General features: G+C 47.4%; 8 protein-coding genes across 8 annotated transcripts; 1 reads left to right on the forward strand and 7 right to left on the reverse strand.

The window, feature by feature from the left end:
- Positions 1-474: 474 nt before the first annotated feature.
- Pmar_PMAR000117 (conserved hypothetical protein) lies at positions 475-1,799 on the reverse strand (the record flags this gene model as incomplete). Its single annotated transcript, XM_002781688.1, has 8 exons — positions 475-579; positions 622-719; positions 767-821; positions 867-939; positions 985-1,052; positions 1,122-1,192; positions 1,391-1,470; positions 1,782-1,799. The coding sequence occupies 8 exons, from the start codon at positions 1,797-1,799 to the stop codon at positions 506-508; spliced, it is 537 nt and encodes a 178-aa protein (XP_002781734.1). The 3' UTR covers positions 475-505.
- Positions 1,800-2,756: 957 nt separating this feature from the next.
- Pmar_PMAR000118 (Protein SYS1, putative) lies at positions 2,757-3,532 on the reverse strand (the record flags this gene model as incomplete). Its single annotated transcript, XM_002781689.1, has 6 exons — positions 2,757-2,889; positions 2,934-2,988; positions 3,036-3,154; positions 3,201-3,289; positions 3,339-3,410; positions 3,455-3,532. 6 exons carry the CDS (start codon positions 3,530-3,532, stop codon positions 2,757-2,759), a joined length of 546 nt encoding a protein of 181 aa, XP_002781735.1.
- Positions 3,533-4,030: 498 nt separating this feature from the next.
- Positions 4,031-5,765, reverse strand: Pmar_PMAR000119 (hypothetical protein; the record flags this gene model as incomplete). Its single annotated transcript, XM_002781690.1, has 5 exons — positions 4,031-4,179; positions 4,663-4,792; positions 4,849-4,986; positions 5,035-5,157; positions 5,441-5,765. Coding segments are annotated over 5 exons (864 nt in total), but the record flags the coding sequence as incomplete, so codon positions are not given.
- A 198-nt stretch (positions 5,766-5,963) lies between these two features.
- On the reverse strand, positions 5,964-7,698 carry Pmar_PMAR000120 (s-adenosylmethionine-dependent methyltransferase, putative). The gene is made up of 10 exons (XM_002781691.1): positions 7,610-7,698; positions 7,446-7,539; positions 7,280-7,396; positions 7,113-7,154; positions 6,980-7,061; positions 6,833-6,939; positions 6,676-6,784; positions 6,231-6,376; positions 6,101-6,183; positions 5,964-6,052 (listed from the first exon to the last, which is right to left on the reverse strand). The coding sequence occupies exons 1-10, from the start codon at positions 7,672-7,674 to the stop codon at positions 6,019-6,021; spliced, it is 879 nt and encodes a 292-aa protein (XP_002781737.1). The 5' UTR covers positions 7,675-7,698; the 3' UTR covers positions 5,964-6,018.
- Positions 7,699-8,643: 945 nt separating this feature from the next.
- Positions 8,644-13,409, reverse strand: Pmar_PMAR000121 (hypothetical protein; the record flags this gene model as incomplete). The annotated part of the gene is made up of 27 exons (XM_002781692.1): positions 8,644-9,045; positions 9,097-9,162; positions 9,209-9,307; positions 9,407-9,524; positions 9,598-9,722; positions 9,771-9,846; positions 9,897-9,965; positions 10,011-10,093; positions 10,138-10,217; positions 10,424-10,529; positions 10,583-10,866; positions 10,915-10,997; positions 11,042-11,097; positions 11,141-11,237; positions 11,285-11,395; positions 11,438-11,503; positions 11,554-11,631; positions 11,674-11,816; positions 11,868-11,958; positions 12,007-12,087; positions 12,137-12,303; positions 12,519-12,606; positions 12,651-12,790; positions 12,834-12,939; positions 12,987-13,066; positions 13,115-13,183; positions 13,230-13,409. The coding sequence occupies 27 exons, from the start codon at positions 13,407-13,409 to the stop codon at positions 8,644-8,646; spliced, it is 3,144 nt and encodes a 1,047-aa protein (XP_002781738.1).
- Positions 13,410-15,959: 2,550 nt separating this feature from the next.
- Pmar_PMAR000122 (hypothetical protein) lies at positions 15,960-16,472 on the reverse strand (the record flags this gene model as incomplete). Its single annotated transcript, XM_002781693.1, has 4 exons — positions 15,960-15,994; positions 16,033-16,055; positions 16,262-16,365; positions 16,443-16,472. The coding sequence occupies 4 exons, from the start codon at positions 16,470-16,472 to the stop codon at positions 15,960-15,962; spliced, it is 192 nt and encodes a 63-aa protein (XP_002781739.1).
- A 1,461-nt stretch (positions 16,473-17,933) lies between these two features.
- Pmar_PMAR000123 (conserved hypothetical protein) lies at positions 17,934-18,620 on the reverse strand (the record flags this gene model as incomplete). Its single annotated transcript, XM_002781694.1, has 5 exons — positions 17,934-17,994; positions 18,047-18,127; positions 18,211-18,257; positions 18,406-18,488; positions 18,533-18,620. 5 exons carry the CDS (start codon positions 18,618-18,620, stop codon positions 17,934-17,936), a joined length of 360 nt encoding a protein of 119 aa, XP_002781740.1.
- A 1,112-nt stretch (positions 18,621-19,732) lies between these two features.
- On the forward strand, positions 19,733-22,743 carry Pmar_PMAR000124 (hypothetical protein; the record flags this gene model as incomplete). The annotated part of the gene is made up of 5 exons (XM_002781695.1): positions 19,733-19,867; positions 20,084-20,384; positions 21,065-21,402; positions 21,450-21,635; positions 21,688-22,743. 5 exons carry the CDS (start codon positions 19,733-19,735, stop codon positions 22,096-22,098), a joined length of 1,371 nt encoding a protein of 456 aa, XP_002781741.1. The 3' UTR covers positions 22,099-22,743.
- Between the last annotated feature and the right edge of the window lie 4,675 nt (positions 22,744-27,418).

Raw genomic sequence — 27,418 nt, forward strand, 5'->3', positions numbered from 1 at the left:
TAATGAACCAATACGAAAGTTCAAGATGATAGCACACTCGCTATTTCGCAATTCATGCTTAGGAAAAGCGCAGCTTCTTCGCGGTTGAAATCGTGCCAGAGAGTTGTCTTTCGACGAAGCCTGGTTTGGGAGAGCGATTGACACAATTGCGGCCGGCACAAGAAGACAATCTAAGTCCTCCAATCTGCTAAGCTAGTCACACAAACCAGACTGTCTTGACAACCTGGAGTAGTGTGTGTGTTAAGCGTGATATTTTTTTAACCGAGGTCTCCGATGTAGGTCCTAGGGGCACTCCAGGCAGCAAGCTTCAGTGGCTGACGACAGAAGCTTACTATCCTGAGTGTCCTTAGTGTACCTTGCGTGTCTTCCTCCGCAGTGCCCGGATGGCACTCGAGAGTCGACACGCGCCCTGCCACAATTCGGAGGCTAGAGGTTTCATAGGCTAGTGTACTTTGAACACAGAACTGGAAACCTCCTGAAACATGCCTCACAGTATTTACAAGGATCATTGAATGACTCTCACAATGGAATCGTCAACGACATACTTGTAAACATTCATCTCCTTACCTTCAGTTGCCGCTGGAAATGACCATAACAACTACGCTTCTAATACTAGCTTACCTTCAATTCGCCCTTCCAATTCGTCATAAATCTTCTTATTATGTCTCAGGAAATAATCCTTATCAACTTTCTGCGACCACATTCGCATACACAGGTATCTAGCATGCACACAATACATCCACCCTAGCCATAGTGCTAGTGCTACTGGAAAGGCGACTGCTCCCAAGCAATTGCCTTGTACATTCGCGTCCATTCATAACCTAAATAAGGACACTGTAAATACTAGCAAAGTTCACAGGGCATACCTCGTTGTCGCTGAGCCAGCCGAGCTGATTCGTTCCATGCAGACTCGAACTCCTTTACTTTCGATCGGTCCACCTGGGAAACCACAATACTCGTCGATTATAGTCTCTGTCTTCCCACCTTATAGTAGGTTATTTCCAGATGGTCACTCGTCCGATTTGCTTGTTTATCTACGTATTTATAAGCTCCTATCACCGATCCCATCACCACTAAGCGAGGAGGGAAAAATAACAACTAAGCCGGAGAAAGTTTCTCACCTCCTTGTATCCCCCACAACAGGTTCTTCTCTGACACGGTGAGTTCTACGTACCATCGCCAAGCCTTCGACCTGAGACCAGATCGAAATCGATAAGAGCAATAGTGATACTTACGGGAAGCTGAACATGTTGCAGCAGGCCAGGATAGCCAAAACTGCACATGGAGTTTCGCATTGGGCGAACAAAACTCAGAAAACGGCTCAGAAACCACACGTTATAACATCGTGGCACGTGATATTAATGCTGGTACTCTCTGAGTCAGAAACCACCTTGGCAATGGGCGCTCCGAAATGTTTCGCCAGAAGTCAGAATACGTAAGACCTGAAACATGATGGAACCTGTCCATTGCCTGAGAACAGCATTTTGAGCTAGATGAACAACGTAAGCCCAACAAACTAAGTGTGTGACTCCACTGTGAAGTTGATAGGTGCGGACAAAGTTTGACCATTACATACCGTCTTGTCATATACTAGTGACTAAGGCGTGTAGTGCACAGAACTTCACATATACATCGGTACGTACACTTACAACTCCATGAACCTCTCCACAGCCTTCTTATCTCCAACAACCGAGGTATCGATTAGTAAGTCCAATTTGACAGGCCTGCTAGGCTACGGCAGCACCAAGCCGCGCTCTACTAGGGTGGCCGACTGAACCGACCTCAGCCTTGTATGGCATCGTTAAGTTCATCAACCTCAGCTCACAGCTGTTAAGCTCTTATCTGTTACTATCACTGAAAATATCAGTGATAATAGCACACAAATTTCATGATACCATGCCGAAGTGATACCACACCTTCGACAACAATGATCACCTGTCGAATACCCGGCCGTCTCGGATAGTCTAATCACAATGCTTTCCCACACCGACAGACAACCTTTCCCACTTGCCGACAGCCACTTATTCTCCTAAATAAGACTATCAGGGAGCCCTAATGCCTCTCGAGGGCTCCTCTGAAGCACTCACAGCCATCTCATCTGGTAGACCATTAGAGAGTAGTGACAATTCAGGGAAAGCTAGCAGGGGTATAGTGAAGCCCATACCAACACCGACCGTGCCCAGCTGCCGTGCACTGATCCATTGTCGCGACGGAGGAGCGTCCAGAGCGAACAAACTGAATATTTCCCATCAAATAGATATGATGTTAACAAGCAATTAACATTAACAACATCATCAGCTACTTATTGTTGTTAACAAGCAATTAACATTAACAACATCATCAGCTACTTATTGTTGTTGACAAGCAATTAACATTAGCAACATCATCAGCTACTTATTGTTGTTAACAAGCAATTAACATTAACAACATCATCAGCTACTTATTGTTGTTGACAAGCAATTAACATTAACAACATCATCAGCTACTTATTGTTGTTGACAAGCAATTAACATTAGCAACATCATCAGCTACTTATTGTTGTTGACAAGCAATTAACATTAGCAACATCATCAGCTACTTATTGTTGTTAACAAGCAATTAGAAACAAACCCAAACGTAATGAATATTTCTCATCAGCATTACGTATGCGAACAGACTTCCCTTTATCATTCATCGTTTACTCAACAAAATACCATCAGATCGATTGAGTTCAATACTATACAATTACTATAAAAACCAACCGCCTTTCACAATCACTAGACAGAGTCCAATTCAACTCGTGCATCTACTCCACCACTCGCGGGTCCGCCTCGGGGATTCCGGCCTTCCAACACAGCGTTGCCTCCTCCCAAAGAGATCTCCCGACTCTCCAGCTGCATGCATAGATATCTACCAAACACAAGAATGATGACCAAAAGTGGTGGATGACTTACTCGCCCAGCAGCACTGTTATAGTCGCAGCAGTTACGTGCCACATCCACCATGAAACTGAACGTATACCACATTTAAGTGATACACGAGTTATCGAATATTACAATAGGATGGTAGCCTTCCCAACTGGAGACAGGTTGAGACCAGATGCCACATATGATATGTCACCACGAAATCAAGGCACTTCTTCGCGCGCTCGACTACATAGGTTAATATTATAGACCTAAACAAGACCAGTGATACCATACAATGTATGCCACTGCACTTACATCAGAGGGCTCATTGTAACTAAAACTATAGTCAATATCGAGCTCTCGGTATCGGCAAACCCCATATTATCATCTCGGAATAGTCGATTCTGAAGACTAAGACTTCGCCGCTCACCAGCACGCGACTTCTGTCACTACCAGTGCCACAGGCACTCCACAAAGCTGGTTGAAGATGCATACCCCAGAGACCAGTAGTAGATAATAACACGCCTAAAATGAGACTCTTCATAGAGAATGAGAGTTTCTATTCTCACTTGCATAGCCAGTATTTGTATGCATATGAACTTGGGATTGAAAACTTCTTTACCGAAGAACCTTCCACCGCCCGTCATGAGGGTTCAATCACATACTAGCTGCGATATAGAGTATCCCTATATGAACACAACAAGATGATCAATATCGTCACCCGCTGCGGCGAAGGTGTCTCGCTTGGAAATATACTAAGTGTAGTTGCTAAGTCTAACATAATCTACAAGTCGTCAAGCCAACTGATACGGCAAAAGTATCAGATATAGGTCATTATACAGGACCCGGGTTCGATCCCCAGCCCGGGTATTATTACCAGTAGGAACCACATGCGACGTACATTATGAACGAATTAAGATTGGTATTCATCTACTATACACAGGGCCTTGCATCGTCCAAGATGAAGCCATCACTGTGGGAAGCCTAGTTGCCACGCGCCATCAAGATCCGAGTTTCTTGCGGGCCAATTCGGTGCCTTCGAACCCTCGAATGGTTTGAGTTATATCAATGCGGCTACTCAACCTATCGTATCTAAGAGATCAACATCAGTCACCATAACGAGCGCCATAAAGGTCCCCTTAGTACCCAAGCTTAGCCCAAAACTTTGCCACAGTCTCATCTTGCATCTCGACGTAGACTGATCGACACTCCCGATGTTCTCTCAACCATACACACAGCATGCGATCCAGGAGCCGACCGAAGCCCTGCCCTCTGGAGGAGAACGTGGAACGACCTAAGAACATGCTGGGCAGCATCAATCATCGGCCTATACCATCTCCCGTGCGAGTTTGACAAATACGTGCAGGCAACAATGTCAGTGTCACATTCGAAAATGACAATACGTATTCATGTTTGGCATTCTCTTGATTAATCGAGTGAAAGTTTAACACTTTCCCATCCAAGAATGGCAATACGTATTCCTGCTTGACACCAGGGGGAGGCCTCTAGAGCAAGTTTCACAAGATGAACTTCGACACACTCTTGATCTATTGAGTCCAAGACTGATACTTTCTCCTCAGAGAATGACAATAGGTATTCCTGCTTGACACAAGGAGGAGATATCTGGAGCAAGTTCGACGATATGCATTCATCTAGGGCATACGATTTGTAGAGTACAACATTAATACAAGCTTATTCAAGAATGACAATACGCACCCAAGTTTGACACTTCGCAAAGAAACAAGCAAACAGTGCAAGATTAGGCGTGCTAACCTACTTCGTTTAAACCTCAATTCATCAGCGGTGGCGAAGAGCAAAATCATGGCATCTCGAGCCACCGAGTCGTAACGGTAGAGACAGGAACCGAGCACGACTGGTCGGGACTTGCTCGCCTCTTCCTCAAATACCTTTCACACGACACTAATGCCACAATGCTGCTGTTGTAGGGCTTGCTCTCATTTACACATAAAGTAGCGCAATGCATACTGCTCCCATGGAAAAAACTGCGCTCGAACAGCATCTTCAGTTCGCACGAGGGGAAGTCCTTCATGAACAATGAGTAACCGAGGCATTTCCTATAATCCGCAACGACTTCATGGACCTGTCAGAATTGACGAGTAGCCACGACAAGGGACCACTTCACTTTCACCAAGTAGAGCTGCCGAGTGGCTGCATTTCCGCGCTTCGTCATCGCAGTGCCAGCGAGTCTACGACTACGCCGGATTGGCACTCCACAACTCGCGAGCCTCATCACACCCATGGTTGGGCAGATCTGAGAGGACTCAAGTAAAAGTAAAATAAGCATAGTCCTCCACTGTGCTTCGGAGAGAATATTGAGTTCACTAAATGACACCAGCAGGACTTGAACCCACAGTCTATCCTTGCAGAAACCTACGCTCCCCCACTACACCAAAAAAACCTTTCCCAAATCACATACCCATAACCAGTAACTACATTTTCAAGCACTACTCAGACGATCAATATAGCATTCTATGATCAAGACTAGTGGCATTCACCCCTCCAGAACAACATGCCCAATGTGAACTCCCTATCACCTCAACAATGCGCCCTTCAAGAACCTCCCAGACAGTAGAACGGTTACTTCTCCGCATAACAGGACTCTCTGCTGGAGCCAACCCACGGCTTTCCTCAGCTTCAACACATGGAGACCCTTCATGCATCTTCCTCGCCTTGTGAGGAGCCGCCACCTTCAGCCCGTCAATTCTGCGTTTCACAACTTTTTTGCAAGGCTTTCTTGCAGCACTTTTACGAAGTGGAACGATGCACTTCTTACTGCTAACTCCGACTCCCCTTGACGCGAGGTTGAGCAGTCTAGGACTGCAACGGGTGAAACACAAACCAGCGTGTGACGGCATGAACTAAGATAGAGACAAACAAACTATCAACAACCACACATTCATATGCTATATCGTCCTCCTCTTGGTGCCCTTCTTACCAGCCACAGAGCATATCTTAACTACCACTAACCAAGAGCATTTCAATGGTGCTCCGGACTGATCGAAATAAACCAGAACTAAACTGCTGAGGAAATCCGTAGAAACTATATGTAGATATCAACGTAATGAAGTTCTTGTGGAGTTCGACGTACAATACACCAAGACGACCATCCTGCTCAGAACCGTGGCTTTCTCTTCCTTCCAGTGTACCTAAGTCAAGACCGAGTAAGCCGTACGACTAGTCTTTCAGGGACCTACTTCGAGTCATGCTTAACATCACGACCCTGGGCACGATGTCGTTCCTTCTTCTCCTGGATCCAGCTCCGAGACTTAACGGCTGCCTGAGGACATCCCATGACCCACCCCCATGGCTGTCCAACATCACTACTCTCCCTTCATGTATCTGATCCCTTCTCCTAAGGCCCCTATTTCTAGTCATCCTCCCAGCATTCCGCACTGCTGAGTCGCCCTCAGCCATTGCTTCACCACCACCAGCAGCACCAGTCAGGCCTTGAGGCACTGCTCCGTTGAAACCTAATATAATTATCAGTATCCTGTGTGTTCATAACATTAATATTCGTTTATAAGAGTATCACATGTTCATGAGTATAATCTGCTTCGACTTTGCTATGATGTATTGCTAAAAGTACTTTATATCATAAACTCCGAACATCATCATCGACGTCATCCTCTAACACGGAGGGAATGTCGAACAAAATGACAATCAACGATAGGATCAATTTCAGCGATCCAGAGAAGAATGTGTTCAGCACGGCTCTCCACTCGCGTAACCACACATGCCTTGAAAATGTCCCTCCCACTTTTCCTATTACCGGCGTATAGTACAAGGAAATGCTTCTTGGCCTTCGAGGAGTGAGGGAAGTCAACCACAAGGCCACCTCCGAAACCCGAACGCATAGCGGCACTGGTGATCATCTCAACCTGATCGAATAACGTCTTAACCACAACAAGAATGGTCCCTCGCAACACCTGTTCGCCACTCTCAGGGTAGAATTGCAATACTGCTCGGCCGCCTTTTTTTAGACAATTGAACAAGTCCTGGAAGAACTTCCTCAGCCGTCGATACGGCTCATGACCTGAAAACCCCATAGAGCTTGTCGATGAACCAGTAATCACTTTTGACGTCAGAGTTGCACAGCCACTGGAGAGCAGAAATGGATATGCATCCATCGAAAGTGCCCGGTCGGAAACCAAAGCCCTGAAATGAAGGGAGTCTAATAAACCAGCGTCGCGAAGCACAAGAACTTACCTGGCCCATGTCTCCCTGGAGGAAATCACCACTCTCATCGACCTAACAATGGTCAATGAGCATCACTCGTAAGATGACGCAATGAGAATACCCCCATCCCATACAATTTTTCCTTGTTATTGCATAGAATACCACTCCATACTCTAATCCTAAGACCTTAATACTACCTCTCGCTCTAGTGCCACGTTGAGCATAGCCGATGATATATCCAGACCAACAAAGAAATGACCATGGTCTCCAAGGACCCCTCCAGAGATCCCCGACCCTACTCCTACGTCGAGGACCTGAACCATGCCCCCTTAGTTAGGAGAAGGTGAGCCTAACTATGCTCACCAAGCTGGGCTCATCGTCACTCAACATCATCAACTCGATTGCTCTCTCAGTCATCTTGCTCTGGATGTCGATCATACGGCTGTTCGCCGCGTACCTGAGCCATGTACCATTCCACTCGCTGAAGATGTGTTCGCTTTGAAAATGACGGATCGGCACTGCACTACTTCTCAGCCATTTCCTCATCATAGAAGAACTCTGGTGGGGCTATATGCTCTGGCCGAGTCGCCATATGTGAATGGGAAAAGGAACCACTGCACGTTCAATGACTGTCAACTTCAAGTCCAAGAACATTGGATCAATCACATTCGCGTTGTTTGTGTTAAGACGCCCCCACTGAAGGCTGCATTGACGAAGAAGAAAGTGCGATGAGCAGCTACGCTCATGAAGGAACATTGATGAACCTACCAGGTCGCGTCCTGGCCGATTTGCTTGTCGCAGGCTATCGGGCGTGCGCTAAAGTATATGGTTCGCCCTGGACCAAGTGCCTACACTCCCGGCTATAGAGTACTTCTGTAACGGGGAAGGTCGAGTTGCGCTTGGCTAGTGCAGGATAGAGATATGAGTGAGGCCGTCTCACACACCAACAATCGCGACAGTTGCAGCATCCTCTAGATTGAACAGTCTAGAGATTATGGCATTTAGCTTTCATGCGCAAAGTCGCGGGTTCAATACATGGTGACTTCCGATATGTTCACATACGATGATCTGCGCGGTGATAAACGAGTGTTTGTGGACCATTTCGTTCACGGCGAATAACATCGTCGTACTGACCCACTATGACTCAACACAAGACATCATGTGGTTAACCCAAGGGGGAGGATGAATTATCAACATGGGACGTGATCAGTGTACTGTATCTCTGGCTAAGGCTCATCATATAAAAAGTCACATTAGCGCGAACCACGCTCGGCGCTCTTCAACTGCTCCAAAGTCCGCCGGGTCTTGTCCAGCTGAGCGCTCACTGCGCGGCTGATTTCAGATCGACCTTCACCGGTCAAAGATCTACACCTATGGACCGACTCCGAGGGGAGACTCAAAGCCACAGAATGGCTCGACGCCTCAAACTCGTGAGATGCCCGGTTCATGCCAGTTGACCTTCTACGAGGGGGAGTTACAGGTGATCTACGCGACTCATCCGGTCCTGAAGAACAACAATAAGACGCAAATCCCAGACTCCTCTTGGTAGAGAGCCGTACCCCTATTGGGGAGGGTCGGCGAAATCGTAAAGTGTGGGGAAGTGGTCTCCACCAATGAAGCCATCGGGCTCCTCGACATAGACGCTGAAGCTCGTGGACTCTTTTCCATTGATCCATGATAGCTCATCCGTCCCATGGAAGCACGTGGGCTGCTCCCTCCTGCTGTTGACCGCGCCATGTCTAAAGAGGCACACAAGCCTACCCAATATGATACTGCAGATTGCACTGGTCTCACCTATACCATGTCGCCCAGCTGTCTGGGAGATAATACGATATATCGAGTCGCGACTCTCGCGCGCCTTCCGAGCCTGGCTTTTCAAGTGCTCCAGCTCGCCGTTCTGCTCATTTATAGTCCTTCTGAGCCGTGAAACTTCGCTACTCCTCGATTGACTCAGTTTAGCAACCTAATACAAAATCCAGATTTTATATTCCGATCAGACCTATCGGCAACGAACCTGATCATCCTTAGCCTTGATCGTGTCCTCATCCTTCTCTAGGCGTCTCTCAGCCGTACTCAGTGCCTTCAACAACAAGATCATATCAACATGCACGGATCACGTCACTCACCCTTCGTATGTGTTGAGTCTCATCTTCAATCTCTTGCTTCTCACCCAGCACTCGTGATAGTTCCCGCTCTACTGCATGTAGCTGCTCCTCCACACGCTTCTGAACAACCGTATTCGAATAGATGACCAACTTCGCTCCGCTCAATGAGCCCAATTCACCGAGCTGCACAGCGAACAGGTCTTCGGATTGTCACGTTACCTTCTCATGTTCTATTCGTTCCTTCTCCCTCCTCGCCAAGTCAACATCGGCTGACGCTTGCTTCCGCTCTTCTGAGAGCTTCTCCTCACAATTGCGCTTGAAAGCCGCCGCTTTGGCCCTACATTGAAGACATCCATACAACAACAAGAACGAGTGGCTTGATCAGAATGGAAGTGGCCCCTCTATCCTACGCAGCTTCCTCATTAACTCTTGCCGCCTCCTGTTCAAACTGCCTTCGAAGGTCAACCATCTGGGCGTGTAACTCATCGATCTCAGCACGAAGGCCGTCCTTCGTTCGACGGACCGCAGCATGCATCTGAACATAACATAGGGGGGCCAGGGAAAGTGGAGGCAGCTCCACCACCTTGTCATGGAAGTCCGCCTGAGCACTTCTCGCATTCTTCTCGAGATCTCGACAGCGATGTTCTAAGGCTTTAGCCCTGCATGCAATTGACGATATTAACGCCACTGCTATCCCCAACCAACCCACCGTTCAAGCGCTCCCTCCAGTTCCGCTGATCGCTGCGTTGCCATAGTCTCCAAACTCGATCGCACCGACCTGCTCAGGGCGACTAGCCATGCCCTCGAGAGTCCGCGTTCTTACGATTGATTCCTGAACTCCGCCTCGGCCTTCTTACAGCGGTATTCAAGCTCCAAACAACTAGCAGCCAACGAGTCCGCCTCCCCCTGAGAGTAAGCCAATGAAGTCACCCCAACACCATACGACTAACCTGAGCTTCTTTCATCAGCGATGAGATCCTTCTGGTCACACGGCCATCGTACCGCGACAGCACATGCCGGAATGTATCACCTGCTATCGGTGTTGGAACATATGTTCGCTCTCAACTGAGCTCGGAATTTTCCTCGCTTACATACGAAGTGAGGGAGAAATGTATAGAAACCGATGAGAATTCCTCAAAAATTTCATATAGTCGGCCACATATGTAGTTGACCATATGCATACTTTCCCACACTGCCAGTTATAAAGCTATGACCCAACCCATCCCATCGACCCACTCTTCCCAAGGGCATCAGCGAGCTCTTCCCCCATTCTCTCATCCTCCGGCATGTCGATAACTCTATCCATCACCCCAACCATCGCCGCAATATGCTCCCTTGCTGCCTGAGGCGACCTCGACCCTAGTTCACCACCAACGATTTCATGACTTCACTTACGGCTAACGCAGCTCTAGAAGCAGCTTCCTTTGACTTCAATGCGATCAGCTCCTCATGTTTCTCCTCAGTCGCTGTCCTCAAGCCCTGAACATGCTCCCAGTCCTGATCCCTTCCCGCCCAGCCAGACCCCACCTCCACTTCCTCCCTCAACCTAGTCCCACGCCCCTCCGACTCCTCCAGCCTACTGGTCACGTCCTTCAACATCGCCGCATGCCTCGTCAGCTGCACATGGGCCGCCGAGCCATATTCGCTTGCCACTTCTCGTAATCGAGTGGCGATCCAGTCTATACAGAGAGCATACTAGGGCTCGCACTAACAAGCGTTCAACCCACCAGCGGTCCAGTCAAAGTAGGTGATAGCCTCAGAGCGAAGACTTAGTAAATCTTCTCTCAGTCTTCTCACTGGCTCCTCCAACCTTCAACACACTATAACCCCTACGACCTGCCCTACAGTTCTCACTTCTTCTTAGTCATCGCAGCTGCCTGACTCAGCCGACTACACCTCCTCTTCTCCCCCTAATCCACAAGTCACCAACGACGATCACCTGTAGCATCTCACCTTGAGGTCCTTCTGCAAAGCTCGGATCTCATCCTGATCCTCGGCCCCCTGCCGCTCAAGCGCCTTCACAGTGTCAGTAAGCGAGCTTATCTCTCCCCTGACATACCACGCCTCATCCAAATTTCCCCCCATTCCAATACTCACTTCAGTCGAGGATTCTCCTGCAATATCCTTTGTGCCTCCCCATGAGTCTGCCGCAACCTGTCAACCTCCGCTTTCAAATCATCAACCTGTTGCTCCTGTCGTTGCTCGTTCCTACGACCATCCTCGAATAACTCACTAACCACCCACCCCCACCTTTGCAGCCTCGCCACTTCTCCCTGGTACTGCAGTCCTCTATTCATCTCAACCGTGTACAACGCTCTAAGTCAACAGGAATATTCCAAGTTATGGTAACGCCCTTCCCTTCCTACTTATTCTTCTCCAACTCTTCACTGACCTCATCCACTTTGTCCTCCAACAAGCGTCGTTCCCTCTCAACCGTCTCCAGCCTACCAGCGCTGTCTACCTCTCAAAGTTTCAGCTGCCCTTACTTATCGACCAGCGCCGTAACATGCTCCTGCAGTTGTCGTTTCTCGTCTTTCAGCCTATCGTTCTCTCCCTTCAATTCGTCCTTCTGCTTGTCCAAATCCTTTATCCCTTCCCGTATACGATCCATCGTTTTAGCGGTTTCATTCTGACACAAGGAGTCGGTCCCCCTAGACCTCCCTCAAAATGTTCTCTCCACCTTTTGCGACTGTAACTTATCCTTCAACCTATGCTGCCACTGCTCGTTCAACGTCCGGTCCTTATCCTCTAACTGCATCGCCGCTTGATGCCTATACACGTCCAACACTGCCACCATGTAAGACTACAAACCTTCCTACCTTAGGTCAGCAACCACCTGTTCATGTACCCTAGCCGGCATCATCTCCTCCCGGCTTAGCTCAGCAAGGGCTTTCTCCTTCCTAACCCATCTAGCATGCTCCAAGACCCAAGGCTATATATCCCTATTACGCTGTCCGCTCATCCTCGACCATTCGCATGAGCCTATCGACCTCCCTTTCTCGATCCCTACTCCTACTCTGCTCTCGAGACAGACTCTCTCGTAGTTGCGCTTCACCACTCTGACTCTTCTGCAGCTTGGTCTTATATCTCTCAGCCTTCTCTCGAGCGGCTTTAACCTACGTGGCATATCTCGATCAGAAAATTATGCCCAGGGGCGCATGTAACTTTGAGAGATAACGTTCCCCTGGTCTGATAACAATGGATAAAATGCCACTAATGTGATGATGACATGTACACGGGAAACTAGTTTGAAGAATGTGTTCCTAGCCATACGTGGAAAATTGCAAGTAATTTCCCCCCAGTAACATCAAAGGTTTTATGCCCGACTTACATCATCCTCAAGCTGTTTGGTCAGCTCCTTGGTGTGCTCCTCTTCACTTTCCATAAGCCTCTCGAACCGTTCCCCTGCTGTCATGTATCTCACAACACCCCATACACACCGTACAGCACAAGTCGACCCTACCGGTCCTTCAACTCAGAGTTCTCACGGCAGATCTCATCTAGATCTGCTCTCAGTTGAACTACCTCGACCTCTGCCCCTCCAAGACGGTCCTCAGCAGTCCTCAGTGCTCGCGCCAGCGATGCTCTCTCCCGAGACTCACTCTATCGCAATGACCATCAAGCACTACAGAGCGCCAAGCTTTACATGTGCCCTTGCCTCAGCGTCCTTGAGCTCTTGTCGAAGTACGTCAATCTCCGTCTCCTGCTTCTGAGACCTCGCTTCAGCTGCACTCATCCTCTCAGCGTGGTACCTCAAAACACACCGCATTAATAACCCGCCAACATCCAACCTTCTCACGTTTCAGCTGCCTTCTTCTCATCGCGTAATCTCTGCACTTGCTGAATATCTTCCGCATGCTTTCGCTGCCAGCTTTTCATCTGAGTCGCCAACGATACACCCCGACTTAGCCGCAAAAACCCCTCCACCTCATTTTCAACTGTCTCCAAGCGAACCTTAGCCTCTTCCCTTTCACGACTTCGCTCCGCTTCCAAGTTCTGCACACATTTCAATGACCACATATTTCCCTTTCACTTTCACCACCTCTATATTGATACGAAGCTCCTGTTCAAGCTGCCTCTGTTCAGCGATCCTCCTCACCAATGAATCAATTTGTGCCTCCCTCTCAGCTACAAAAGCCGACTCGGCTGCCGCTCTTGAAGCCTGGTGTCCCGAGGACCGTCGAGCGTGGGAAGAAAGAGAACCAGCAGGGGGAGGGCGCATATACTAGAGTCTATAAAAACCTTACAATCCTTATCTCTCGCTGCTACCCCGACAGCAGAGTTGAGAATACGGCAATGCACGAGATCATTATGGCATTGACAAACTCAAATGACAGCTCAGCTGGGCGGAAATACGTTAACATGATGAGATCTAACATAACAGCTGTCCTTTATCCCTCGGCCGCCTAAATCCGATATTCACCACTCTCCAAAGAGACCCCACCATCATGCCTCGTTCCTTCGATTCAACATAGTCGAGCGCACAAGCTGGGAACATGCAACTGTGCCTTAATCCCTTATATAAGGACTCAGCATCATAGAAAGTGCTACATATTCCCGTCATGGCCCTTACTCCTGATACCAACTGCAAGCCTGGTCGACCAAGCGGCCAAGCGTACCCTGAATTTAGGCATTTATTCGAACTGCAATGTCTCCTTTTTTCAAGAGATAATTTCATGAGGCGCGCCGAGAAAAGTCGTTTACCGCCCTTCCCCCTTCCGTTCTATTCGTAGACCCGGAGAAGATGAAGTCGTCTGGCCTTTGGCCCAAACACTGCAGATGATCAGTAAGATCCATCACTATGATATCGCTACGGAGACAGCCTTCCCTGGACGACTCTTTGGGAAGGACATCTCGATGAGAGAGTTCAAGGGAACTGCTGCAGAGCAATTCGACAGCGATGGAAATGTAATCTAATGGTGATGGTTTCCACACACTGAATGCGTAATGTCTGAACGACTCAGCCCCCCCCCGAAAATATATCGTCCTCGCTATACCAATGCAGACTGATTTCCTGGAGGAAGTCTGCGACAGCATTAATGAACTCAACTAACATCACTCTTGAGTCAAGGGTGAAGGTCCTCGATGATCGAGCCCAGGGCCTTGCCTCGAGGCATACGGCCGAATACCTACTGCTTTTACGAGGTCCTTCTATCACATAGTGAGTGAAAGGGATGTGACGGTAGAACATAGTGACGAAGTACTGCTACCACCCGAGTGACCTGGCCAGCGACCGCCGTCCAGCCCCACAATACGATTCTAATATACCAGGCATACTATATTATGATCGACTGTCCTGTAATGATGGGGATTCATTTCTCTCGTGAGGTTCGCAAGATTTTTCTCTTAAATGAGAATTATTCCCACCTTGAGCTCATATGGATGAAAGATCACACCCCTCCAATGGAAAACATCGGATCGATTAGCGGGGCGCGCGCAAACAAAAATGATATGATCGGGAGTCCCGACTTCTATACAGTACGGTTTCCTGGAGGAGAAACGGCCCAGCAAACGGGATCTCTTGCTCTTCCTCATTGATATCGATATGCGTTCAGACTCATCCTTATCAACAAAGGGGACCCTCTCTAAACCCCATAAAAATTGTGTTGTATCAACACAGCCAAATCCGAGTTACAAAACTCCCGAACAATAGCAAATTCACCCAACGATCCGCTAGCATTATTGAGGGCCGGTGGGAGAAGGAAAGAAGCCCCAAATTGCCTTGGAATATTCCTTGTAACACCAGCAGAATGAGTCACAGCCAAGTCCCAGTTCAACTGACAGTGTACTCTCACTGAAGAGCCACACCAGAGTGAAAACCACAACAACTTGGAAGTTCGAGTGAAACTTGGCTTATGCCACACATTACGATCACAGAAACTCAGTGATGCAGTGAATGTTGCAGCCTAGGGCTGATAGTTTGACAAATTCTCATAAGTCACTTTATCGATCTCCTCTCGTCTGAGGGCAACCCATTTTTGTCGGATACTGGTCAACTGGGAAGCAGTCAGTACAGCATCACTCTCCTTGGGTCGGTATTGTGGAAGCTTACTGACCTGAGCAGTGCACGATGCTGGGAAGGGGCGATACCAGGAAAGACCAGAAAATGTCACTCGACTACAGATGCTGTTGTGATATTGCTATGCCTCCATAGATGCTGCGATGCATATACCGTTATAGGTTGTGCCGCGCCACATGTGCGCACGTGAATGATCTATTTGCCATAGCTTTTTCTTATTGCCGTGTACGCAAGTACAATTCTGCCTCTCGGCTCAACTGTGCTGTTGTGTTAAGCACAGTTCTACGGGCATCTACAACAGATGCAACCGTAGCTTTATAGGCCAGCCTTTCTCCAGGATATATTTATCATCTAACTACTGTAGTAGTCGAGTAAACAAAATGTCTTGAAACTTTTACATCCTTATCGGAAACTATAAGTTGTTTATGCACGTGTCTTATTGTTCCATGCATATGCACACACATAAAATGTAACCAATGATTATCTCGAATTCACTCCTACTAGATCTGCTATATTTTCCACTCTTAAAGAACGACTCTTTGGAGGTAGCGGGCGTCTGTATGCATAATAAATTCCAACAGATTTACCGTATAGGGAAAAAGGAAAATGGCTTGTGCTAGTGTATGTATACATTCTATACGTACAATACCACAAGTAGCCATTTGCACCACTCTCTATAGCCGAGTGAATGCAGTCGGCGGCTGCAAAAACTATTGGATCAACATGTTCTCAATTACAAACAAACGATAAGCTTTACTCAACGAAATCTTCAGGAGTCCACAAACCACCTGCCTTACTAAGACTTTTAGTCTCCGTTCAGTCATACCCTCTGGATCGTAAAACCTGTATCTGAGCAACACCATGCTCAGAGTCAGAAACTCCATCAACTCAGACAGCTGGAAGGGTATAAGTGCATTAAAACTATATCTACCCAACAGGCACTTGTCCCTGTATGAATATCAAAGAGAAGAGCTCAATTCTCAAGTCATAATACTCTGCGATAGATGTGCATTCATGCGCCCAGATTGCGACTATACTCAACGAACTGTGCTCACCTGCGCATACACAGCTCTGCCAACTCGTCCGTGTTGTCATTGGTGAATGTTCCCTTCTCCAGATCGTCCTCCTCATCGTCCACTTCAGGGTCTATGCCTGTATTCTGAAACGCAGATTGATTGAATCAACACTGAGTCCCCCTGCGAAGCACCCTGGACAGTTCCCACGACCTGAACTCACCTCAGTATACCTTCGGAGACTTTCCGCCATTTCTTGTCGCTTTAGTCGCATCTTTTCTTCAACAGAGTCATCAGTTTCCAATGTGGTGAAGAATCGAGGAACACCGCAAACGCCGTCCGATTGTATATGTGGTCGCGACAATGCATTTGTTACGGCAGGCACCAGCCTCCTGCAAACCTTCAGAGTGTGCAAATTCGATGAGTGCAATTGTGATAACATTGAATGAGAAGTAGAAGTAGAAAACTGCATAGATGAACTTCACACCCCATATAATGCCAGGCACCCCAAAGTGGTCCATCTGGCGTGTCGGACGGCATAAAAATCATCGAGAATAGACCTTGGCAATGTTCTGATCATCACTGCGCCAACAATCTGATACGTTAACCAAATTTATTTTCCTTACCATAATTTCGATTACACGCCAGCCCCGCTCGACTTGAGAATATCCTCAGAAAAATCATGCGTACCATTTTCCATGTAACTTGTACAAATAATTCTACCGGCAATAGACCAACAGCGAAGAGTCTCACCTGGCTTGTGAGCAGCACCCAGTGTAGGAGAATACGCACATGGTCAACTACGTGCGTTGGTGACAATATGGAAATTATGGAGAAATTTTGGGATTTTCTCATTGGTTTCTGTACACTTGGATTCAAATTCGTAAGTAAACTTCTATAGTTAGCGAGGAAGCTCCTGAGCTCAGCTGAGGAACATATATTCCAACACTGGCAAAACCTCTTCCCGTAGGAAGACCGCGTCAACTAACAACAGTTTCCTCGCGTTTATGTCTGTCAACTTTCTTACATGCAGTGAAACTTGCCTACCACAAGGAAAACATTGAATTCTATACTAACTGGATTGTGGAACAACGAGCCCAAGCGTAACACAGAAAATTATAATTTTCCATCAAGTGTTATTGTGTGCCGCTGTATTAGCTGTCTCTAACGCTAGACCGAAACCAGGTTTCGATTTCCAAGGAACATCAGCAGCTACCTCTCAAACCAAAGTAGCCTCCTCAGAGGATATCATCCTGTACGTCATCCATACGATCGTCATCGTCAATGGTATTACACTTTCTGATCAACAGCCGTTGACAATACGTCGCTGATGAACAGGTTCGATCAGTCAGCTATATGTCCCCAATCACCCTGCGATTCGGTAAGCGGCCGGACCGCTCCACTCCAAAGACGATGCCTTCGGACACCTTCAAAACTAGGCTAGTTGAGCTTGAATGAATTTTCCGCGGAACCAATGTCGTTACAGTTGTAGTTTTCATTCACTAGGATCCTTAGGGAACTATTACCGAAGCTCAGGAGTTTTACCTGGTGTGATATTATGAATAAGTTTACTGTACATTGTCCAGACTTCATCGATGACCATGTTATAGCCCAAGCCACTAACTACATAAAACACAAGCTAACTGCCTTGGAAAAATTGTACACACAAGGGAGTTCCTCAATGACAACATTTGTTGGATAACCAGCTTTAGAACTAGAATCTGTACTTGTCTTCTAACTGAGCGAACGGCATGCGAGTAGCGACAGGATCATATCTGCGTATACGTATATCTAGACCGACCCGACAGAGCTGTATGTTGGTGTTACTCCTGAGCAAGACTGGCAAGCCGATGCATCTGTTGGTCCTCGGCTAGCTGCTGATAAAACACGGCTTGTTTCTCTAGGTACCTGTAGTAGTGATGATACAGTGATACTTGACGGAATATCAGCAGAGCTCAGTTAACCATTCAAGTGGGGTTTCCCTGTGTTACCTTTGTCTGCTCATTAATATGAGATGTTCTTTGTCAGCGAAGCGAACCTATGAAGTGAAAAGCATGTGTTCGCTTTCCTCAGCTGATTATATAAATTTCGGTAGAAGTGTAGTACAGTGAGCAATAAAAACGTCACTAAATTGTCACCGAAACGTGTAGTTGACCATGTGCGTATTATTCTTCCCCCTAACTAACCTTAATGTTCCTAAAGATGTAGTCGGCTCCAGCCACACCTACACCCAGTGCTGCACCGAATAGAGCTGAGTATATAAACGTTCCTGAATATGAGAGTAATGACGACTGAAAGGAAGAGGTATACTACCAGGCTTGAAGTTTGATCCAACGCGAGAACCCATCTTGGCAAAACGCTGACCAGCACTGAGCTGCTGAGCACCCTCTGTAGAGGACATCCCTATGCTGTATCCGAAAACGGGGGGTTCCACTGACTATACGAATGAGAACGGGAGATGGGCGAATATATTTTTTTCTTGGGCAGCACTCAGTTCACCAGACAGATGGACAGTATATGAATAGGCTCCGAAACGGGTGGCAAAGGCCTGAATATATGCACTGAAACAAAGCTTATAGGCTACGATGTGGACGACTTAATTATAGATGTTTGCAGAGTGTGGTATGCTCAACATGGAAATTTACCGTGAATTTCGTGATGCTAATTTCACTAAGACTGAGAGCTGCCCAACGATCGGCAATCGGGTTCATCATGGGTTTGCTTCCCGCTTGCCCAATTTTTTCTTCCGCCTTGCCCAAACTTTTCTCCTTTTCGCCCAAATTTCTCTTCTGCGCGCCCAAAATTAGCCAGCTTGGTAATGCTGATAACAGTTCGGGTTTCGGGTTGTCTTGGATAACAGCCACGCCTTGGATAACAGTTCGGGTTTCGGGTTGCCTTAGATAACAGTTCGGGTTTCGGGTTGCCTTAGATAACAGTTCGGGTTTCGGGTTGCCCTGTCCGGTTTCGGGTGGGGTTTCGGGTTTCCCTTTCTCCGCTTTCACCAACAATCCTTTCTTTTCTTTTTAATTTTGCGGACCCCTCCTACTACGCAATACTTCTTAACCTTACTCAGTACGCTTAAGAAAATGGAGAATAGAGATCCTCCTTAGATTTTACTTTTTCACCGCTAGACCACATGGGAGAATTTTTGGGCAGGGTGGAATTTTGGGCAGAGTAAGAATTTTTATTTGGGCGAGCGAGAAAGGTGCCTTCATCATGCTCAGCAGTGAACTAAATCGATTACAATGGCGCGCGCGTTCGATTCTTTGCACGCGTCACCACGTTGGGTGTCGTCTCGCTCTCATTCTGAGTTCTGGACAGTGACGCCGATGGTGTTAGACAACTTCGAATTTTGCGCTTAATAATCCTTCAGCTCAATTTTGAACAATTACTGCTGCTGAGTTGGTTACGTACTTTACATCAAATCTGCCGAGACCGAAACTCACCCTCCCGGTTGGCGTATGCGTACAATAGCATCATATCATCGTAGGAATACTTTTCTACCTATTATTAATGGTATCACCCTACCCTGTTAACCCAAGACTGCCACTAGGTAATTTAGGACGCCAGCGTGTTCGGAAGGAGATCTCCAAGGCCCTGCGCGCTAATCCAGAACTGCGTTCTCTGTGCAAGTCAGTGGCACCTGATGTAACTGCAGGATGGGGTTCTTCGTGGGGGAATTTATTGTCGTTTCTGTGTGTATGGGGGGGGGGGTCAAATCTTGGGTTGTGTGAGTTGTCTTTGTCGAGTAGTGTTTCCGGGACAACGGCGCGGTTTGAATTCGGGAGGATGATTTCAGCATCCACGAGATTGTTATTGCAATTTGAGTGTGCTTGAAATTGTGAACATATGATTCCTTTTCAGATAAAAAAAGCTACCAAATCGCAACTTCTGGAAATGTGTGTTATTACCGGCACCTTGGATCAAGCCATCCAGATCTCCCAGGAGAATGCTGCTTCTCACGCTCTCAATGATTCTCATCGAAGTATTGCTAATACCAACAACAACAATCGAGGAACAAGCTCCGTCATTATGGATGGCAATTTACCACAAAGTATCGGCTCGGCTGGCTCCAGCACTGCAGTGTCCACGACTTCAGTGAACGATAATAGGACCTTTGATACGATGAACTTCCCCTTCTGGCTTGAGGAGCAACGGGGCAGAAGTTTTGTTGAGGCATTGATTGACGATATATCCAAACCGCCAGAGAGTTTCTGACTCAATGTTATCCAGGGACTCGGTATGAAATTGAGTGTTAGGCTTTCATACTCTCCTATGTGATTCAGCTAAAGTGGCTTCGTTGTGAGCTGACAGTAACTCGATTTCTATCGTATTGTAGCTCCTACTACTAGCACTACAACTCGTTGTAAATGGCAGGTTTTGTTGTTGCTATTGTTGTACCTGTCGTCGTCGCTCCATCGGCCTCAGGAGCTCTTGTAGTATTATACACTTGAAAAGTCACGGTTCGGTCCTGGTGGGTGATATTACAATAGTTATTATCCACACCATTTGGATGCAGCATCATAATTGTCGTCATTACTTAATTTCCGCATCCCAGCTACTATTGTTGTATCATCATCTCGTCGCTCTATTCGCTACGCCGCAGACCTAAAGTCTTCGTCACACGAGGTAGCAGCGCTCCATGTAAAACTCTGGTGTTGCTGCTTATATTAGTGTCATCATATTCCGTAGCTACGTATGAGGATTAGGATGACCACCGGCTGTGATCGTTGTCTGGACCTTGCTATTAGTCTGTGCTGCACTCTGGTGCATTCGTCTCTAATATTCAGGCTTTCTGCATCTAACGCTCAGTGTTCTCACTCGTTTGTATTTTCATTTTCTCAGATTTTTATATGTCTGTCTTCGCTACATCACAGAATATGCATTCATCATCATCGTCATCATCTCCTCATGATTTTAATGCTTTTTTCGACGAGGCCACGGGTGGTGGCCTTATCAGCTTCCTCCCAGTAGGGAAGTCCAATTCTGATGATGCAAGTGGTGGTGGTGGTGGTTGCAAACGGCAATTTAAAAGACAGCCTCGGAGACCGCGAACGAAATCACTGACAGGGCAGAGGTCAATTCGCTTGGGCAACAACGGTCGGCGGCTCGTGCGCTCTGCTATTGCGAAGGCTATGATGGACAGACCTGACCTGCGGGAGAAGTGTCGTCAAGTGGCCACGGTGAGTGATGATGATAATACTCTTCCAACGAACAGGTTTATGTTCAGGTCAAATCTGCTACGGTGAAGCAGTTGTTGAAGATGTGCGAAATCGTTGGTGTACGAGATGTTGCTGAGGATGCCATCAGAGCTATGGATCCGCGTATTGATTTGGAAGATCCCAAGGTCTGGGATCGTATCATGGAGGAGGACACTTCGTACAAAGGGAACGCCTTTATAACGGCAAATGATGAAGTAGGAATCGCCGATGTGAGTCGTGTTGTTGATTTTGATGATTCTTGTGCAGGCATCTCATCGACACGGACTTACCGATTCGTTGCTAACCACGACGAAGACGACTACGATGAACCACCGTTTTGCAGATGAGCAGAATGATAGAGTTGAGGATATGCGTCCCATGCTCGATGTGATGTCGGACAACTCTGGTGTTGGGAGCATCGCTCCGCTCAATCCTCCTCACTTGAACATATTCAATAGCAATTCTCTGCAACCACAACTGCCGTTATTCCCATCTCCAATTGAGGCCTCTGGGTTGCAGGACAGCTCTACTTCGGCCTCCTTCACTTCTCCTACTCTACCGAGTTGGTTGTCATCACCGATGTCTTTTGGTAAGTCGGAACCTAGAGGCTTCGCAGCGAGCTTTGGACTCGACGACGACTCTACGTCGACTATGCTGGCTGCAAATTTCATGTTGTAATTATGAAGGTACGCCCTTGAATGTTTCTTTTCGTTATTGCCGGTCTAATCGTTACGATCATTACGTTCTCATCCAGCACCACTCCTCTTAGTGAGGAAGCTACTAACAGTTTTTCACAATCGCCTTACATCATTAATTCACGAGAATATTGAAGAGTGTAACGTAGCTATCACCATTGTTCGTATTGGATATTCGTTGTTCGCATGAGCATCTAGTATAGTTTGTCGAGTCCGAGCTGTACGATTAGACTTGTGGAATTTGGTCGCCACGCGAGTTGTTGTTACTATTGGAGGGTATTATCACTTCTCCGTGTTCGCTGCTGCGGCTCGCCGGAATCGTGAATTAGGAAGAGGAGGAGGAGGAGGATGAGGAGGTCTACAGAGTTTTAATCAGATCTCGTGTATTATTATCATTTTCGTATTTTCAATTTTTTCCTTTCCGCTAAGTACTGTGGATAGCAGATTGGTATTATTATTGTCGAATGTAACGGCCATACCACACCGTGGTAAATTCATTATCATCATTCTCTCTCTCTCTTGTTGGTACTGTTTTAAGGGGGTCCTGGACGGCGTAGGGTCATTAAGACCGTTACAACTTAGCTCATACTACCGAATAGTAAAAATTGGCTCCGCTTTGTCGACTTGCAACAACTGAGCTCTTGAGTTGGTCAGGATGGTCGCTACTGCTGCTGGTGCTGTTGGTGGTTTGATCAGAACTAGTTCATGATGATAGTTTCGCCGAAGTACGATAATAGTAGAATGCCACTGGTGGAGTCTACTACTGTTACAGCTGCGATACTTCCTATAGTGTTTGCCCACGATGAGCTGTTGTATAGTAGGCGTTGGCAGTGGCAGCAAATGCTGTGCTATTCGCGAGTTATTGTCGTGGGAGTAGAATTCATCGAACTCTCCATAGTTCACTTTATTCATGAACTTCACTATCGGCACGACATCCTTCTTGGAGGACCCTGCGGTGGAGAATGAGGCAGCGAAGAAGCTACCACGCGGCGGTCGAGCGAAGAGTTTGGGCAACAACGGTCGAGATGTGCTGAGAAGAGAGATAACGAAGAGACTAAGAGCTTTCCCTCAACTAAGGATTGTCGCTAATCGGACAGCACCAGTAGGTTGTCATTACTCTTAGTTTAGTAGTTATTGATGATGATAATAATGCAGTTACGCTCCGCTACAGTACCACAATTATATCAAATCGCAGAGGATGTTGGCATGGGAGGAATAGCATTGGCGATATCTGAAGCTGACGAGGCGCATCGAAAGTCGAGGAGGGGGAGTAGAGGGAACAACAACCACACACGTCAAAGGTGTTTAGGTGGCCGATCTGATGTTAATGTAAAGGAAGCAATAGCTGATAGAGTTGAGAAATATCGTTGGTTGATTGCGGACAGCAGCAGCAACAACAGCAATGACAGCTCGGCTTCGGCTATGAACACAACTGATCTGAGTGGCATTTCTTCGCAAGGGGTTTCTACTACCCAGCCTACGGATTCGGTCAGCCTCGATCTTCACCTGTGTAATGTTACATCACCGTCGTCTGCCGGGGTTGCATATCACAATAATATAAACTCTCTGGCAGTTCCTACTGCTGCTGCTAGTGGTAGCACCTCAGGAGCTTCTTCTACTCTTGGTGCTTCCTGCTGGGACGATGTTGTTATCTTGGGCCCCGTATTGGACCCTTTGAGGCCACTGCATGAGAAGGCGGCGAATGAGCACAATTTCCCATGTCATGATCGCGAGTATTCGGCGATGGGGCAGATGGCGGTAGGACTCCCAACGTGCCCATTGTGGGATATCAAGCATGATAATTAGGAAGCAGAAAGTGATGGGGTACGGGTTCACAAACCGATGTGAACATTTTGTATTCCTTCTGTCGCATGAGCCCACGCTGAGCTCAGTCATACCCTTTGGGTTCAAGCCTGTCCCGTGTGTAGGAAACTATTGCAATATCTGAGCTTCGTCCATGATTACCTTTATTTTTGAACTTCGCAACGAACATATTATTTTTCTGTGACCACTACGACGACGACGACGGAGTTCTTCATCAGCTTCTGCTGTATCGGTGAACTACTCGGTGGATGTTGGTGGTTGATTGCATTGCAGTTATTGATGGCAACAACGATCGGTCGCAGGATGCAACGAGATGACACCAAATGGGTCTTATCTCTATCAATGAGGTCTGATCAAGTCAGCCCTTGCACTTTCCGACTTTTTTCTAACTATGAAATGTCGAGTTTTCGGGAGCATTCACAATGTCACGTTAGTCACTCAACGGCTATCGCCACGTTCCCTCTGTACTTGCTAGTTTGATGTTTATGTCCTTTGTTACAATCATTAAGTAGTATAATGATCCAGTGACAGGGTTGCCCTTTGGAAGTGTACTGTTCCGAGGAGATAAGAAGGATGATTCCAGTAGCATCGGGCCCGGGCCATGTGAGACGTCGAGGGTGAGTTGTCAATCCTCATGACTACTCCGTATGGATGAGGCTATTGGTCGAGCTGCAAGGAGAGGTTAGACAGGTGAGCAGCAATAGGCCACGAGCGTGATGTGGGGGAGGAGTGGTATCGATTTTTTAGGTTGCAACTCATGGTTATCCTTTGGCACTCTCCTTCGGGATGTGCCGTATCTTGGTGGAGTCCAGGCAGTTCGTAGGGAGATTAGCTATGCCTCGTCCGAGCCATCAGCACTAGACGCATGCCGACCATTCCTCGTGTCGAAAAGATCCTATCCCGTTATACTCGGAGTCCCGAAGTCAAACCATGTTGACTCAGTCATGGGAATATATAAACATGTACGTGCTGATGGGGGAACCCGAAACCCGGACGCCGGGGCAGGGCGGGAATATTGCAGACACGGTTCCGTGCGAAATACAGAATGACGTCACCTCCCTTCGCGCCGGGAAGTCCCGAGTGGCTGCGGGTGGGTAAAGAAAAGGCAACAATACGTGGCTAGCAATGGCTGCGAGCGATAAACACGACACGAAGAATCTCGCTTGCCACTGGCGGTGTAGGACCGTAAGGGTATTAGTCCTACAGTGTGCTTACATACTGGGCACGAAAGTTGTGGCTTCTGGTGTCCACGAAATGTGCGGAGGAGAGACGTGGCCGTCCGTGTTTGCAAAGTAAGGTTTATAGTCCTGTTGGTTGTAGTAGTTGTCGGTGTTTTTCAGGCTCGTTGGCTAGGTTTGACGTTAGAGCTGAATTGTGATGGGAACAATAAGGAGGAGAGAAGGACGAGGATGAATTCCACCACTACTAAACGGTTCTGCTCTTGTTTATCAACCACGAGAGTTGGAGCCGCCTCGTGTGAAAGCTCGATAGGTTCAATTACGCCTTCCACCGCATTATGAAACCATGGAGATGTGCGTGGTTCTTGATGATGACGAAGGCGGCAAGCTGTGAACTGTTGTGTTATGTCACTCCAATTTCCAGTAGAGGGTTGGCCATGTTCGGGCAGATCAGGCGAGTACTTTTTCTTGGGAAAATCCGAAAAAATCAACTATTCGGGATATGGAGCTCATAGGGTGTAAGTGAACTGATGTGGAATATTAGCTTCACATTGACGTAGTCGATGTCGTCAGAGGAGTTTTCAAAGTGACCGAATGTCGGTGTTTTGTCTATCCTGAGGGTGACGACTGAGTGATAGGTTTTCAGAGGAGGTGTTTTTAGAACCCATACCGAGCTCGGACGAAATTCCGCGCTGGAATTTTCCTCTCCCGCGAGGATTCGCCAAAGCATTCGGAGTTGCAATTGACTGAGTTGACGAGTCGTAGTTGATGTAATGGATGTTGTTGTCTCTACGAAGCGATGGGTTCTGAATTTATTCTCGAGCGCACCACCTTACTACTACTAGTGCTTCTATCTTGGTGCTTCTCAGCCGGCGTAAGCTGGGAGATCCAGATAGTACCATGTCGTATGCTGTGTACACACTCACAGGGTGCGCTCACACGGAGTAAGGTTTGTATCGTTTTATCGGTGATTTATGGACATAGTGAAGTTAGTTTTCTACTCTACTATTATATAGACTCTAATTGTGACCATCACTATACAAGTGGCTCATATCAGGAATAAGAACATCAGTGCTTAGTCTAGGGTACACTCTACTACTGGGTGCAGACAGCTGTGTAGGTCCTCTCATACTGTCGAGAGTGAGATCCTCCACATAAGCCCTATTGATGTTATTGTCCGAAGAACTCTGGAGTACTCGATGCTAGCCCGGGCTAAGTACCAGTGCTTGGGTTCATCTTGACAAGTGGTCTAGCGTCTTGGCTACTCATCTATCTGTTCTGTTGGGCGCTTCTCCGCGATCTTCTCGTAGGCGATATCGTCCGTCGAGTTATCTCCCAAACCGGGTACGCTACCTACAACTACTTCGATCGCCGACACCTGTCACTGCGGGGCTCTGGATGAGCCCTCGCTTGGATTGGCCGAGAAACCAGCTACGTCCCCCGAGGGCAGGGATCCGATGATTCGAAGATGATATTGTCTCCCTGGCCTTATAAAGACTACATTCCCATGATTCGCCCGCTGTACCATTTCTGAGGAGTCCACATTGTTAATTGTCAATATCAGTCAGGTGGAGGGGTATCATCGGTGCTCCGTCCCTTTCCAGTTACTTCCTAAAATGGCAGAGTCCCAGTCTGCAGCCGATGGTAGAGATGATCGAGAGACTAACGAGTGGCCGGTGATGAAAGTGAGGATTTTTCGGGAGGCTCTGTGTCCTTTGTCATTGGCACATCTATATGATGCCCAGTCGAGTTGCCCTCTGTTCGCCTTTCTCTCTCATCTCTGGTTAAGACCAGTGTGGGGGGGATATGCACATGTTCAACTACATGTGTCGGTGACAGTAGTGAAATTCTGAGGAAATTTCGGGAAATTTTCGTTGTTTTTTTGACACATCTACACCTAACACATGATTAATGAGGAAACTCTTGAGCTCACCTGAGGGAAGCGAACATGAATTTCTTCAACACCGGTCTAGACCACCCCATTATCTCGTAGTGGATTCTTCGTTAGTATATTGGAGCTTCACCCGTTTTACGGGAATTGGCGTCGTAAAACTCGGTGAGAAACGCGATATTCGCGGTGGTATGCAGTAGTCGTGAAATATAATTTTCATATCACTAGGGTGGAACTCCATTATTAGGAATGGCATGCAATGGCAACTCCCGCTGACCGACTGAGCCCTATAGGAGCCTCCGTAGCAGAGCTCTCAGTGGGCTGTGATCCCATAGAAACACCGGCACCACGGCAACAGCAGCAGCAGCAGCAACAGATGAACAGTTCGGGGGTCAGCGGCCCAGTAATAA

This window comes from Perkinsus marinus, assembly GCF_000006405.1.
Source record: "Perkinsus marinus ATCC 50983 genomic scaffold scf_1104296941728, whole genome shotgun sequence".
NCBI classification, from domain to species: Eukaryota; Perkinsozoa; order Perkinsida; family Perkinsidae; genus Perkinsus; species Perkinsus marinus.

Bases quoted from the DNA above. Each gene is read 5' to 3' on its own strand.
- Pmar_PMAR000120 (XM_002781691.1), bottom strand. From the start codon at position 7,674: ATGGCGACTCGGCCAGAGCATATAGCCCCACCAGAGTTCTTCTATGAT. The intron at 7,540-7,609 runs GTAGTGCAGTGC...TACATGGCTCAG, and splicing joins GATGAGGAAATGGCTGAGAA to GTACGCGGCGAACAGCCGTA. The intron at 7,155-7,279 runs GTAGTATTAAGG...GACCATTGTTAG, and splicing joins ACGTGGCACTAGAGCGAGAG to GTCGATGAGAGTGGTGATTT.